Source organism: Hypomesus transpacificus, chromosome 3 (assembly GCF_021917145.1).
Source record: "Hypomesus transpacificus isolate Combined female chromosome 3, fHypTra1, whole genome shotgun sequence".
Lineage (NCBI taxonomy): Eukaryota > Metazoa > Chordata > Actinopteri > Osmeriformes > Osmeridae > Hypomesus > Hypomesus transpacificus.
The window spans coordinates 616,185-630,623 of record NC_061062.1 but is presented as its reverse complement, the minus strand read 5'-3'; the positions used below and the strand labels follow the sequence as shown (position 1 = coordinate 630,623).

General features: G+C 52.0%; 1 protein-coding gene across 1 annotated transcript in view; it reads right to left on the bottom strand.

The window, feature by feature from the left end:
- Nucleotides 1-14,439, bottom strand: part of LOC124484021 (formin-like) — a 42,008-nt gene that overhangs the window by 10,442 nt on the left and 17,127 nt on the right. The window contains 7 exon segments of the mRNA XM_047044690.1: nt 2,754-2,846; nt 10,755-10,875; nt 11,051-11,110; nt 11,814-11,960; nt 12,047-12,176; nt 12,658-12,746; nt 12,926-12,987. Of these exon segments, the coding sequence (XP_046900646.1) occupies nt 2,754-2,846; nt 10,755-10,875; nt 11,051-11,110; nt 11,814-11,960; nt 12,047-12,176; nt 12,658-12,746; nt 12,926-12,987 (702 nt within the window).

Below are 14,439 nucleotides of genomic sequence, written 5' to 3'. Positions count from 1 at the left end.
TTTAGAGCAGTGATCCGGCTGGTTAGAGCAGTGATTAGGCTGGTTAGAGCAGTGATTAGGCTGGTTAGAGCAGTGATCAGGCTGGTTTACAGCAGTGATCAGGCTGGTTTAGAGCAGTGATCAGGCTGGTTTAGAACAGTGATCAGGCTGGGTTAGAGCAGTGATCAGGCTGGATTAGAGCAGTGATCAGGCTGGGTTAGAGCAGTGATCAGGCTGGTTTAGAGCACTGATCAGGCTGGTTTAGAGCAGTGATCAGGCTGGTTAGAGCAGTGATCAGGCTGGCTAGAGCAGTGATCAGGCTGGTTAGAGCAGTGATCAGGATGGTTAGAGCAGTGATCAGGCTGGTTAGAGCAGTGATCAGGCTGGCTAGAGCAGTGATCAGGCTGGTTAGAGCAGTGATCAGGCTGGTTAGAGCAGTGATCAGGCTGGTTAGAGCAGTGATCAGGCTGGTTAGAGCAGTGGCAGGGCAGCTGGGAAGAGCTGTATGGAGAGGCCAGGTGGAGATCATGTACTGTGGTCACTGACTTGTCATTTTCTGACTGAAATGGAAAGAAAGCAAGTCTGTGGAAGGAACGCCTTTCTAGGTAATCAGCTTCAACATGGACTCTAGTCACCTAGCTGTAGGAGAGAAAGACCGCTAGATGCTGGGAGAGAGAGAGAACAGTAAAGAGATGGAGAGAGAGAACATTAAAGAGAGGGAGAGAGAGAACAGGAAAGAGAGGGAGAGAGAAAAAGAGAGCGGAAGAGAGAGTCTCCTTGGTGTGGAAACTGTTACTTTGTTTTTCTTTGAAAGTCATGGAAGCAACTGCCTTTAAGGAGCGAACAATGACATGTGCCCCTGCTAAACCCACGCAGCTTCAAACATGAGGACAAGTTGCTGGAGGAATTCTGTTTATAAGAAAGATTTACAAGTAACCCACTGGAACGTTTACGTGTGAGATGTGTTTTTGTTAACCAATACCATTTTGTAGCCAGTGGCAACCACCATGGTTTTAAGACCTTTCAAATATTCTGTGATATTGACCAAGGACGGAGGGAGGGAGAGAAAGCGATAGGAAGAAGAGAGAAAGAAGAGAGAAAGGGGGAGAAGAGAGAAAGGGGGAGGGAGAGAGAGAGACAGAAAGGGAAACATTGGCACACGGAGGAGCAGAGGTGAATAAACAGATAATACAGCAACGCATCACTTCCTCTCTGTCTCTCTCTGCCAGACGACCAGGGTGACACCAACTGTTAGACATCTTCCTCTCCTGCCCCCCTACCCCCACCCCCACCCCCAGCCCTGACCTCTCAACCCCCCTCACCCCCAACACTCACCCCCCCACCCCACCGCAACACATATGGATGCAATCTCTCTGCGTTAGATGCCTCATCTGCATGTTTTATAGAAAGAGCCTTTTGTTTCACCATTCCCTGGCCCACCGCAAGTAATCTGTGCAATGCCTTCTAATGTAGCTCAACTGTGGATCCCCCTGCATGATGCAGGCACTTCAGCCTGTCACCAGCGCTGAGGAGAGACAGAGAGAGAGACAGAGAGAGAGACAGAGAGAGAGACAGAGAGAGAGACAGAGAGAGAGACAGAGAGAGAGACAGAGAGAGAGACAGAGAGATGTGGGGCACTGTGCCGCCAGACCTGTGCTGCTTGTTCACCGTGTTTCTAATATCTGCCTTCTGGCTAAGTGAGAGGGGTGTGCAGTACCCCAGGCTTGCCCCATGCTTGTCTCCATGGAGACAGGAGATTGCAAGCAGTTGGTTGTTCCGAGCTGGGAGGACTGTGACTGGACGGCAGTACTTGTGTTTATCCAGGGGGAGAGTGATGGTGGGGGAGAGCTTGTGCTCTCTGTCGAGTTTTGAGGAACTAGCTTGGTGATGAAAGCGGCCTGTATGGGATGTTCTTCCTCGCGCTCATTCAAAGGAAGGCTGGATGAGCTGCTGTGTATAACGTGCCCAGGGACCCAGGAGTCTGGGGGGGGGGGGGGGGGTCAGGGCTGGCAGGCCTTGTGACTACAGTTGTATTGTACATCCTAATGTACATGATATACAAGCGTTATCCTGCTTTGTGAACAGTAACTCCACAGGAGTATTTACACGTTTAGCTTAATCCCAGATCACAGCACCTCTCTCCCCCTCTCTCTCCCTCTCTCTCTCTCCCCCCCCCTCCCTCCCTCTCTCTCTCAAACACAGGATGTGACTTACTATATCCCCTAACCAACCGCACCACTCTGTTCCACTAAATGTGTATGCCCCCCATGGTGGTCCCGTGTCCTGGCCCACTGAGATGGTCCAGCATGTCTTTACCTGCTCCAGAGGAGCCCAGTCAGAGCACACGCTGGCTGGTAGGGGCAACGTCACACTATATTAAACAGCCTAATTCCAGCGTTGCTGTTTACAGGTTAGTCTCTATGTGAAGGTAACAGGTCTGCTTTGGCTCCAGGGCTGCCCACACGACAGTCTGTTCAGCTATACATTCACTGGCTGTTTCATCTCTGGGCGACATACAGCCCTTCCTGAAGGAGGAGACAGGCTGGCTTAAGAGCATGACTAAGAGCAACACTACATCATCCCTGTCTGCCTGGTAGAATTTGGGAGTGTCTGTGTGTATGATTTGATTAGAACAGGGCTTCTACTGGGCATCTCTCATTGCTCAGCTGGGCTGGCAGCCTTGATTTCCAGGGGGGAGTGGTTCTGACGACTGGTCACACACTGCCACACACCAGACACCCTGGGCTTTCTGTCATCATTCTGGTTTCACTCACCACTGGAGATGAATTCTTCCATCTTTTCCTTGAAGGGATGTAGGTGTTCTTCTGAGGAGTTAGCACAGACCTTCTCCACGTCTTTCTCACAAGCTAGGAGAGAGGAGAGGGTGAGGAGAGAGAGGAGGGAGAGGGGTGGGAGAGGAAGGAGAAGGAGAGGGTGGGAGAGGAGATGGTGAGGAGAGAGAGGAGGGAGAGGGGTGGGAGAGGAAGGAGAAGGAGAGGGTGAGGAGAGAGAGGAGGGAGAGAGGTGGGAGAGGAAGGAGAAGGAGAGGGTGGGAGAGGGGTGGGAGAGGAAGGAGAAGGAGAGGGTGAGGAGAGAGAGGAGGGAGAGGAAGGAGAGGGGTGGGAGATGAAGGAGAAGGTGGGAGAGGAGAGGTGTGGGAGAGGAGAGGGAGGAATGGAGAGGAAATGTTACAATTAAACATCTCTCAGCAGGAATGGATTAAAACAGCTCTTGCCTGAGGGAAAAGAGGGACTGAAAGAAAGAGAAAATATACTGTATTCTGTGCTGTGGTGTGTGAAACCGGGCTTTCACTTTTTATTGCTGGGGCCTCATCAATTGAGCTAGAATATAAAATAATAACAAGCCTACACAAAGAGCACAATTAATTAATGACATGTGATACGGGATATCAAGTTTCCAACACTTTCATACGTGAACTAAACCCCGAGTCTTGTGAGGGGAAGAAGTGTGTGAATCCCACTAAAAACACATCCCTAACAGATGGCTATTAAAGAAACCTGGCAACATCTGTAGTATATGAGCTTGGGTTGCGTTCAAATGTAAACAGAGAAGACTGTTCATTATCAGTAAAGCCGAGTAATAGCCTATAAGGGAACGATAACTGGATTTCCTGGTGGCAATAACCATTAGAAAGTTGAAGACGTTTATTTTAAATCGTAATAAACACACATTCAATAGACAATGAAGATGACCTTATGGCTTCAAGCGTTTTTTACGATGGAAGAAAGATAAAGGTTGTGTGACAAAATGATGAAGAAATAAGCTAGAGCTAGCTCTGAGTTAGCTAGAGCTAACCACGTTGATCAAAACCGAAGCTAAAACAGAGCATTAGCATGCTAGCCCGTCTAGCTCCAGTGTGCCTGTACATGTGTGCGACGTCTGGTTCTACAAGCTGTTTGTTGTTTGTTCTGAAAGAAACTTTGTAGTTCTGCCAAATGACCCTGCTCACTCTGCAACCAGACGGGAATTAGCCGAGTTTCAGCCAAACTAGTTCGTTTCTTTTCCGCAGTCGGCGTGGGACGCTACTCACGCAGCCGACCGCTCGAATAACTTTCACACATTTCTCTGAAAGCTGCTAGTCATAAACGAGCGGCAGTAAATACCTGGGGTTGGTTATGACTGCATAGCTAAACAGTACCGCAAACACTTGAAGAACAAGCCGGATAGGTCAGGGTTCGTTTCAGAGATGGGTGACTAAACCCGGATCTTCAGTAATCATCCAGATCCACAACTTCAATGTTAACAGGTGAGGTCAATCAGTTAGCCGATGTGTAAGAAAACACATCTATGACATCCGCCGAGAGAGGATCCAGTCATAAACATGACTGAACAGATCCTCCATTAGAAAACATCCCCCACCATCACCATCTCAAGTAGGCACATTAAAGGTTGTTCCAAACAACGAGTCAACAATTTAGATGTGGCTTTGCTCCAAATGTGGTCCAGACAGTATAGGCCGCAAGAAGGAAGCCCGAAACATCAGAAGCAGCATGAAATCCACCCCAGGCTCTGGATCCAGGACATTGTCTAACTGTCACAATACATGTGCACCAGGACCAGGCGGCTCTGTGGTCTGACTGCATATCCAGCCAGCTCTGCAGGGTAAAACAACAGAGGTTACATCATCCTATGATTGATACACTCAACCACTTAATCCCATTACTGTAAATTAGCCCATGCTGTTATCTAACTGACCAATGAGAGGTGAGAGTTCCCAGAGAGTCTGATTGCCTTTTCAGAGGAACTGAGAGTTTAAGACAGGGATGGGTACAGAGCTTGGGGGTTAGAGCATTAGATTGTAGATATAGCTCTGCTCTGCACCCCAGGCCTCCCTCTGTCTGGCTTCCTGTCTCACCAGACTGTTGTCCCGCCCCAGAGAGAGAGGGGCATGATGGGATCCTCCGCACCAATCCCTGAGCAGGACTGAGAGGGCAGACAGTGTTACAGATGCTGCAGTCAGCTGATACACTCCAAACCAGTCGTTAACAGTCTAATATATAAGATATTCTATCCTCTATTTTATCTTCTCCCCCCCCCCTTCCACGAGCTGCCAGCAGCCTGCAGAACATCCAGGCAGCCTGCAGAACATCCAGGCAGCCTGCAGGACATCCAGGCAGCCAGCAGAACATCCAACCAGCCAGCAGAACGTCCAGGCAGCCAGCAGAACGTCCAGGCAGCCTGCAGAATGTCCAGGCAGCCAGCAGAACGTCCAGGCAGCCAGCAGAACGTCCAGGCAGCCTGCAGAACGTCCAGGCAGCCAGCAGAACGTCCAGGCAGCCTGCAGAACATCCAGGCAGCCTGCAGAACGTCCAGCCAGCCTGCAGAACGTCCAGGCACCCAGCAGAACGTCCAGGCACCCAGCAGAACGTCCAGCCAGCCTGCAGAACGTCCAGGCACCCAGCAGAACGTCCAGGCAGCCAGCAGAACGTCCAGGCAGCCTGCAGAACGTCCAGCCAGCCTGCATAACGTCCAGGCAGCCAGCAGAACGTCCAGGCAGCCTGCAGAACGTCCAGCCAGCCTGCAGAACGTCCAGGCACCCAGCAGAACGTCCAGGCAATCTGTGGGCCTGGAAGCTGTGAACTGTTGGGCTTTATTGGTGACGGGCAAACAGGTTTAGACCTGCAGCTATAACTCAACACTATCAAAGATTTAGGCTGATCCTACATGCAGCCCTCCCTGGTCCCCCTGATAAACCCACTAACACACACACACACATACACACTAATGCTTCTGTCAAGCTCGAGTGTTTTGGAAAATCTTTTACAACAGTCTTCGTATCTACCTTTCAACAGAGGCTTGTCTCGTCTCCATCCTTGGCAGATCAGTATTATTTACACTAGGCTGTGGATCACCTCCCTCAGACCTTAAGCACTGGAATTCTCCTGCTAATCCCTGATTATAAACAACCTCAGTGCCCTGTCAGATCCTAGCTCCATCTCTCCCACTAGGACAAGGCCATGCAGGCTACTATGGAGGAGAACACAGCTAGGAGGCTGGGGAGAAAGGTAAGGCCACAACCTACTCACCCTCCTCCCTTCTTTCTCCCATCCCTCAATCCATAAATCTCTCTCTCAGCCTGAGGCTAGCCCACCTCCTACATGGTGACTTGGGAGCAGGGTGACAGACACAGCACAGTTAAAGGGAAGGTTTGGAGAGTTACACAGCACAGTTAAAGGGGAGGTTTGTGGCCTCGCTGTGGCCTATCCCCTGGTCCGAGGCCAGAGGCAGCTCAGACCACCGAGTCCACACATGGAGTCAGACTGGAGCCTGCGTCGTGAAGCCCTGCCTGAACCTGACGTTAAGGGCCATTTAAAAAGAAGACGCTGTCTGATTTGTTGTGGTGATGAATGGCTGAGCCTGCCTGGCCTTCTGTGAAACACTAAACTCCCCTGAGCAGCAAACGAGCTCTGACTGGTTCTTTTTATTTGATACTATTTCATTCAGTAGCGCCCCTGCCTGACTGTCCAGACCCGTTACCGTCTGGTTCCAGGCAGGGCAGCGTGAGCTCACAGCCTTGCGGGGTTAACAGTCTCTGCAGAGGATGGCCTTCTCTCTGACTTCCAGGAATCCTTCCAAGAACACCAGACTACTCTGTAGACGTTTCAGTGTGTTATTACCAGCTGATATGAGGGGGAGGTTCCTCACCCTCTCCTGTTCACACAAACTGATGTTCCTTCAAGGTTAGGGTTGGTTTAGGTGTAGCTCTATGGGCATATGTGAAGCCCTCTGTGACACTGCTTGTAAAAAGGGCTATACAAACCTAATTTGATTTGAAATGACTTCCTTGCAAGACCGACACATACAGCACACGCTGCCTAGTGGAGCAATAAAGCACCCCCTTAACGTATGTGTCTGGGAGACCCAGAAGGGAGGATGGTTTCCAACGCTCGGTTTGTTAGTCCTGCAGCTAACCAGGGTGCAGTTCTGACCTCCCCTCATCACCCCCTCTGGAGGAGCCCAGAGATCTCCACCCTCTTCCCCCACAGGAGCTGTCCCCAGGATAGACCCCCCCCCCCCAGGACAGCTCTTCCCAGGACAGGGTCAGGTTTCTAGAGCAGGGAGAGGCGGGAGGAGAAGACAGGGGAGGCCAGCCTAGCGGCCAGGGAGTCTGGCTTGCTCCAGTGGATCGTCCCTGACGGAATAGTTGCTCATGCATGCGCACACACACCTGTGCACGCAGGAACAGCGGACACAGGAACAGCGGACACAGGAACAGCGGACACAGGAACAGCGCACACAGGAACAGCGGATACAGGAACAGCGGACACAGGAACAGCAACAGGAGTGGAGCCCCATCAGGAGGAGGATCAGCAGGTAGAGGTCTGGGTCTGACCGGGGTGCTGCCAGCTCCTCTCCCCCTCAGAGAGCCAGAAACGGGGCAGAACACACCGCAGCCTCATTCCAACACAGGCTCCCCCCTCCTGCTCATCTCCTACTCTCCTGTTCCTTTCCCTCTCCTTCTCCTGTTCCTCTCCTGTTCCTCTCCTGCTCCTCCCCTGTTCCTCCCGTTCCTCCCCTGTTCCTCTCCTGTTCCTCTCCTGCTCCTCCCCTGTTCCTCTCCTGCTCCTCCCCTGCTCCACTCCTGTTCCTCTCCTGTTCCTCTCCTGCTCCCCTCCTGTTCCTCCCCTGCTCCTCTCCTGCTTCTCCCCTGTTCCTCTCCTGTTCCTCTCCTGGGGCTTCATGTATAAAGGATTGCGCAGCTTTCATACCAGAAGATGGCGTACGGCCAAAACTCGAAAAGTACCTATGCACAAAAATATTCACATGTATTAAACCGGTCGTACGCCAGGTCCTGCACACCTTTCCTTTATAAATCACAATCAACGTGAGATTGACCGCACGTGAACGAGCCACTGACCCCGCCTTGCCTCCTCCCATAAATGAATATGCAGATGGGCTATAAATGCGCTCCTGAGGTCATTTCGTTGTCTGAATGACCGTATTTATTCGAATAAACGCCGCCCTCGAAGAAACGCAGCACCAAAAATGAACGTTAAACGCTGCAGCGTTTATTTGAAGAAATACGGTGACTGTGAGATCGCGGTTCTGACAACAGAGGTGGAGGCAAGAAATTGTGTCCTGTTTGGCGGCCTGTCATCAGGTATTAGTGACAAAAGCCAGCACTTTGAGATTTAGCTAAATGTAAAGTGCATTACAAATAAAATTATCATTATTATTATAGGGCCATCAATGCTGTGGGTTCAGAGAACCGGACCATGGCAGAAATTAAGAAGAAATGGTCCGATATAAAACTTTAAATGAAGAAACAAGTGGTGGCGCATCGTAACAGCACGATTTTGTCGTTCGTTTGACAGCCTCAAGTTTAACAGAAGTTATTAAGTGGTGGCGGTATAAACAGAAGGCTATATAGCATTTCCCGTTTTGGGTTTTGGCATTTTGATATGATCATCCACATTAATGATAAACGTTTATTTTATGTTTTTTGAATAGTCAACGTCATAACGTACTAGTGGAAACTTTATTTTGTAATGTTTGGTGAGTCTCGGCACTTTTCAGTTGGAATTCGCCATGTTACAGAGCCAGACAAGACTTTGCGGACGGTCCGCACATTCTCACGTCTGCTCAAAAGTTTCCGTGACGGCCCGCACATTCTCACGTCAAGTAAATCTTTATACATCACAAAGTGTGCGTGAAAACCATCGTACGCAAGCTTTTTGTGCGTACGCAACGTTTATACATGAGGCCCCTGTTCCTCTCCTGTTCCCCTCCTGTTCCCCTCCTGTTCCTCTCCTGTTCCCCTCCTGTTCCCCTCCTGTTCCTCTCCTGTTCCCCTCCTGTTCCCCTCCTGTTCCTCTCCTGTTCCTCTCCTGTTCCTCTCCTGTTCCCCTCCTGTTCCCCTCCTGTTCCTCTCCTGTTCCTCTCCTGCTCCTCTCCTGTTCCCCTCCTGTTCCCCTCCTGTTCCTCTCCTGTTCCTCTCCTGCACCTCTCCTGCTCCCAGCCTTATCCTACCAAGGTCAGAAGTGTGATTCTGTGTTGGCACTTGCAGACCCTATTCAGATGTGAATGGAAGTGATCTGCATGACATAATTAGGACCAGTTGGCGTCTTTAGGCTGCTTTATAATAGTGCAGTTGGCGTCTTTAGGCTGCTTTATAATAGTGCAGTTGGCGTCTTTAGGCTGCTTTATAATAGTGCAGTTGGCGTCTTTAGGCTGCTTTATAATAGTGCAGTTGGCGTCTTTAGGCTGCTTTATAATAGTGCAGTTGGCGTCTTTAGGCTGCTTTATAATAGTGCAGTTGGCGTCTTTAGGCTGCTTTATAATAGTGCCGTTGGCGTCTTTAGGCTGCTTTATAATAGTGCAGTTGGCGTCTTTAGGCTGCTTTATAATAGTGCCGTTGGCGTCTTTAGGCTGCTTTATAATAGTGCAGTTGGCGTCTTTAGGCTGCTTTATAATAGTGCCGTTGGCGTCTTTAGGCTGCTTTATAATAGTGCCGTTGGCGTCTTTAGGCTGCTTTATAATAGTGCCGTTGGCGTCTTTAGGCTGCTTTATAATAGTGCCGTTGGCGTCTTTAGGCTGCTTTATAATAGTGCCGTTGGCGTCTTTAGGCTGCTTTATAATAGTGCCGTTGGCGTCTTTAGGCTGCTTTATAATAGTGCCGTTGGCGTCTTTAGGCTGCTTTATAATAGTGCCGTTGGCGTCTTTAGGCTGCTTTATAATAGTGCCGTTGGCGTCTTTAGGCTGCTTTATAATAGTGCCGTTGGCGTCTTTAGGCTGCTTTATAATAGTGCCGTTGGCGTCTTTAGGCTGCTTTATAATAGTGCCGTTGGCGTCTTTAGGCTGCTTTATAATAGTGCCGTTGGCGTCTTTAGGCTGCTTTATAATAGTGCCGTTGGCGTCTTTAGGCTGCTTTATAATAGTGCCGTTGGCGTCTTTAGGCTGCTTTATAATAGTGCAGCATCAAGATTTATTCCTTGTGGCTGGCTGGAGGATGAAAAAGGAGGGAGACCCAGGAGGGTTAGGGTTAGGGTTAGACCCAGGAGGTGGACCTCAAACACGGAACACAACGGGACCTGGCACTCGCCGGCTCCTACCAACCCCCAGACTCCCGGCCCCGACTCCCGGCCCCGACTCCCGGCCCCGACTCCCGGCCCCGACTCCCGGCCCAGACTCCCGGCCCAGACTCCCGGTCCAGACTCAAACCACATTTCTGCTGCAGCCCCACATCAAATACCAGCGCCCTCGCTCTCCATTTATTGTCTCCCCAGACTTCCATGTTGCCTAATAAATGCGTGGCAGCTCGGGGGGGCCTGGCGCTCTCTGCATGTTCTCCCAGGGGGTCACAGAGGAGCAGCTTTAACAGCATCTGCCCCGCCCGGCCTGGGAGGGGAGGGCTGCCCTGCAGATCTAATTGCTTTCATATGCCGTATTATTGGTTGATTTTAATAATGACAGACATCAAGGGCGCTGGGGGCATCGCCTTTTAACCCCTGGTGGCCCGGACCACTGCTCACTGATGGACGGATGAGGCCAAGCACCCCTCCCTCCCCCCCCCCCCCCCCCCTTCCACCCCCCACCCCCTCTAGAAAGCACAGAAAACTTCAGCCAAACCCACCATTTATTTTAACTCGTTCATGGGACCTCAACTGCTACACAGGGATCTGGATGTGTGGTAGTGTCAGCAGTAAACACAACTGACCTCGACTTCACTAGGACGACATGGTTGAGGGACGCAGAGGCTGGTGTTAGGGGAGACAGATAGAGGCAGATAGAGGCAGACAGAGGTCAAGCCCTACCGGTTAGTTCTCGTTTCAGCTTCCTGATGTCCTTGATGAGGTCGTCAAACTTGACCTGGGCAGCCAGGAAGAAGTCTTGAGGCTCTGGCAGCGGAAACACACTCTTCTCTGTTCCTGCATGCTGCAACACACACATCACACCAACACACACACACATCACACCAACACACACACACATCACACCGACACACACACACATCACACCAACACATCACACCGACACACACACCATCATCACAGGTCCTGGAACACTTCCTGAAAACAACCTGGCTCTCTGTGTAAATCTAACAATTTACCTCGTCGAAGTTGCGGAGGTAGTATGATACCACATAGTCCACCAGACTCATCCGGTTGTCCTGTAGTACAGAGTTGAAGAGGAATATCAGTGAGTGTCTGGAGGACGTGATGGAGGGTGTGGGTGGAAGAGGTGATGGAGGGTGTGGGTGAAGGTGATGGAGGGTGTGGGTGGAGGTGATGGAGGGTGTGGGTGGAGGAAGTGATGGAGGGTGTGGGTGGAGGTGATGGAGGGTGTGGGTGAAGGTGATGGAGGGTGTGGGTGGAAGAGGTGATGGAGGGTGTGGGTGGAAGAGGTGATGGAGGGTGTGGGTGGAGGTGATGGAGTGTGTGGGTGGAGGTGATGGAGGGTGTGGGTGAAGGTGATGGAGTGTGTGAGTGGAGGTTATGGAGGGTGTGGGTGGAGGTGATGGAGGGTGTGGGTGGAGGAGGTGATGGAGGGTGTGGGTGGAGGTGATGGAGGGTGTGGGTGGAGGTGATGGAGGGTGTGGGTGGAAGAGGTGATAAAGGGTGTGGGTGGAGGAGGTGATGGAGGGTGTGGGTGGAGGTGATGGAGGGTGTGGGTGGAGGAGGTGATGGAGGGTGTGAGTGGAGGAGGTGATGGAGGATGTGGGTGGAGGAGGTGATGGAGGATGTGGGTGGAGGAGGTGATGGAGGGTGTGGGTGGAGGAGGTGATGGAGGGTGTGGGTGGAGGAGGTGATGGAGGGTGTGGGTGGAGGAGGTGATGGAGGGTGTGGGTGGAGGAGGTGATGGAGGTGACGCACCCTGCTCTTTACGTCCTTCAGCTTGGGGAGGATCTCCAGGCCGAAGCCGTCAGCCTGGCCCCTGGTCCTGTTCCCTCCATTCATGTAGTTCCCAAAGGCCAGAACCAGCCCTATCACCTCTTTCACACTGCCACACTCCAGGAGCCCCTTACACACACACACACACACACCAAGTTAGCATTGTAGGTTCATAATAACCAGCAAACTGAACCCAGCAAGGTGTGCAGTCTTACTTTGGACACAGACGAGACGATCTCCACCTTGCGGAGGGTGGTGGAGATGCTGTCCTGGAAGAGCGGCTGGAAGATGATGCAGTGCGCCCGGCCGGAGAAGTCTGGGATCTGGGAGAGCTCATGCAGAAACCTGGAGGACATGTTATGACAGGACTAAAACAAAATGTCCGACAGGATCAGCCTATTTTTGTCTCCTTGGCTGCTTCTTCTCCCAGGGAGACTGAGTCAGCAGGCCGAACGGGTGTGAGGGGGGTGAGGTGAGGGGGTGAGGGGTGTGAGGGGGGGTGAGGGAGGGCAAGGGGGGGTGAGGGAGGGCAAGGGGGGGTGGGGGAGGGCAAGGGGGGGGGGGGTGAGGGCCACTGGGAGGGAAGGTTCAGTGTTCTAAATCAAGGTCACCTTCAAGATCTGCAAGTGGTCGAATACATACGTATTTTCTATGTTGCGTGTTTGAGGGGTTCAGGTGGGTTCTTACTGTTCAGGTGGGTTCAGGTGGGTTCTTACTGTTCAGGGTTTCAGGTGGGTTCTTACTGTTCAGGGGTTCAGGTGGGTTCTTACTGTTCAGGTGGGTTCTTACTGTTCAGGGGTTCAGATGGGTTCAGGTGGGTTCTTACTGTTCAGGCTTGTCCAGCAGCTTCACCTCATCCTCCTTGGACGTGTCATAGTGCTTCTTGATCTTCTCCAGTTCGTCACTGGTGGCCCTCTGTTATCACACACACGCACACGCACACACGCACACACACACACACACACACACGCACACACACACGCACACATACACATCCTGTCAGCTTGTAAGGAGCCCCATGTTTCCACTGGGAGAGAAAGTGACTTTGTCTTCTTAAGGTTTGCTCATGCTGTCAGGTGACTTCCTGGACTCACGTTCTCGTATAACGCTTCGATAGTCTCCAAATCCACCACGGAGTTGTCCACAGTCAGAACAGCTGCAAAAGTAAAAACGTTTATCACAGGCCTGCTCTTATAAAGACCCAAGAAGCATGAAACAGGCACGCCATCTCCGTTATGAGCTGGCTGCGTTCTGGAAGCTGAGGTGGGTTGTGATTGTTGTTCGCTGTGTAGTCATGTGGGTGTGTGGCACGGTGCCTGGGAGGGTGGTGGGAGAGGCCAGGGAGGCCAGGAGGGATGTCAGGCCCACACCGGGGCACCCATCCTGGGCAGACAGGCAGGAGACTAAGCCCCTGGGGCACAGGTCATGGCAGACAGCCTGTAGCTGCTTAACCCCAGGACCTGCTGCTCAGAACAACCGCAGCCTTCAGTAATGAGAGCGAGAGGGAGAGAGAGAGAGGGAGTGGGAGAGAGAGACAGAGGGAGAGAGAGAGACAGAGCGAGAGGGAGAGAGGGGAAGAGAGAAGGAGGGTGAGACAGAGAGATGGGAGCCCTGCTCAGTGTCTGGATGATGTGTCACAGCTTTATGGTGCAGATAGAGGAGGATCCAAGGTACGGAGATCAGCTGATATGGCTCTGCTGCTGGACGGGGGGAGATCTCATTAGGGTGTATTACTCAGGGTCACGTGACCACAAGGTAGGGGGCGCAGTGTGGGGTAGCGGTCTGGGGCGGTCTAGGGCGGCCGGATATCTCTCCACACCAAGAGATCAAAGACTACCCACCTCACTCGTCACACTAGGTGTGTGTATATGTGTGTGTGGTGGTGTGTGTGTGTGAGAGAGAGTGTGTGTGGGTGGGTGTCGTTGTGTGGGGGAGCACAGGAGATCCTCCAGCCGGCCAGCCAGACTCCCTCCATCTGCCCATTCTCCTGGTAGGGCCACCAGAGACCTCCCCCCTCCTCCTCCTTCTCACCCACAGACCTCCCCCCTCCTCTTCCTTCTCCCCCACCACACTCCCTGCATCAGCCCCTTCTCTCCCCAGTGTCTCTAATTACATTACATGTCCCATGTCATCTTAATTTGTCAACAGAGGCCAGGCGGGCTGAGCAGAGCGGAGCAGAGCCTTCAGAAGTGCTTATTAAGCAGCTCTCAGCATTGTCAGGTTCTAACTGTCCGTTTCACCTACACCTCCCATTAAGCAGCCTCACGCAGAGAGGTTTTACTGGGTCTCTCTCTCTCTCACACACACACAGAGGGGAGCAGCATGTACCCAGCAGGGGGTGGCCGTACGTGGTCAGGGTTTATGTGGTGCTGTGAGGCTGTGGTCTGTGAGGGTGAAGTCTACAGCGTCAGATCATTAGCGGGGTGTCGCTCCTATTAGGCGCGGAAAACCGTCACCTGCAACGACAAGCAGGTCTGCCAACCCTCTGTTCAGACAGGCAGGCGCTCCGCTCTCTGTCCCTCCACCCTGAGAAGACTCACACACACACACACACACATGTACACATGTGAACCACACACTACTCATGCATTCCTGCATACACACACAC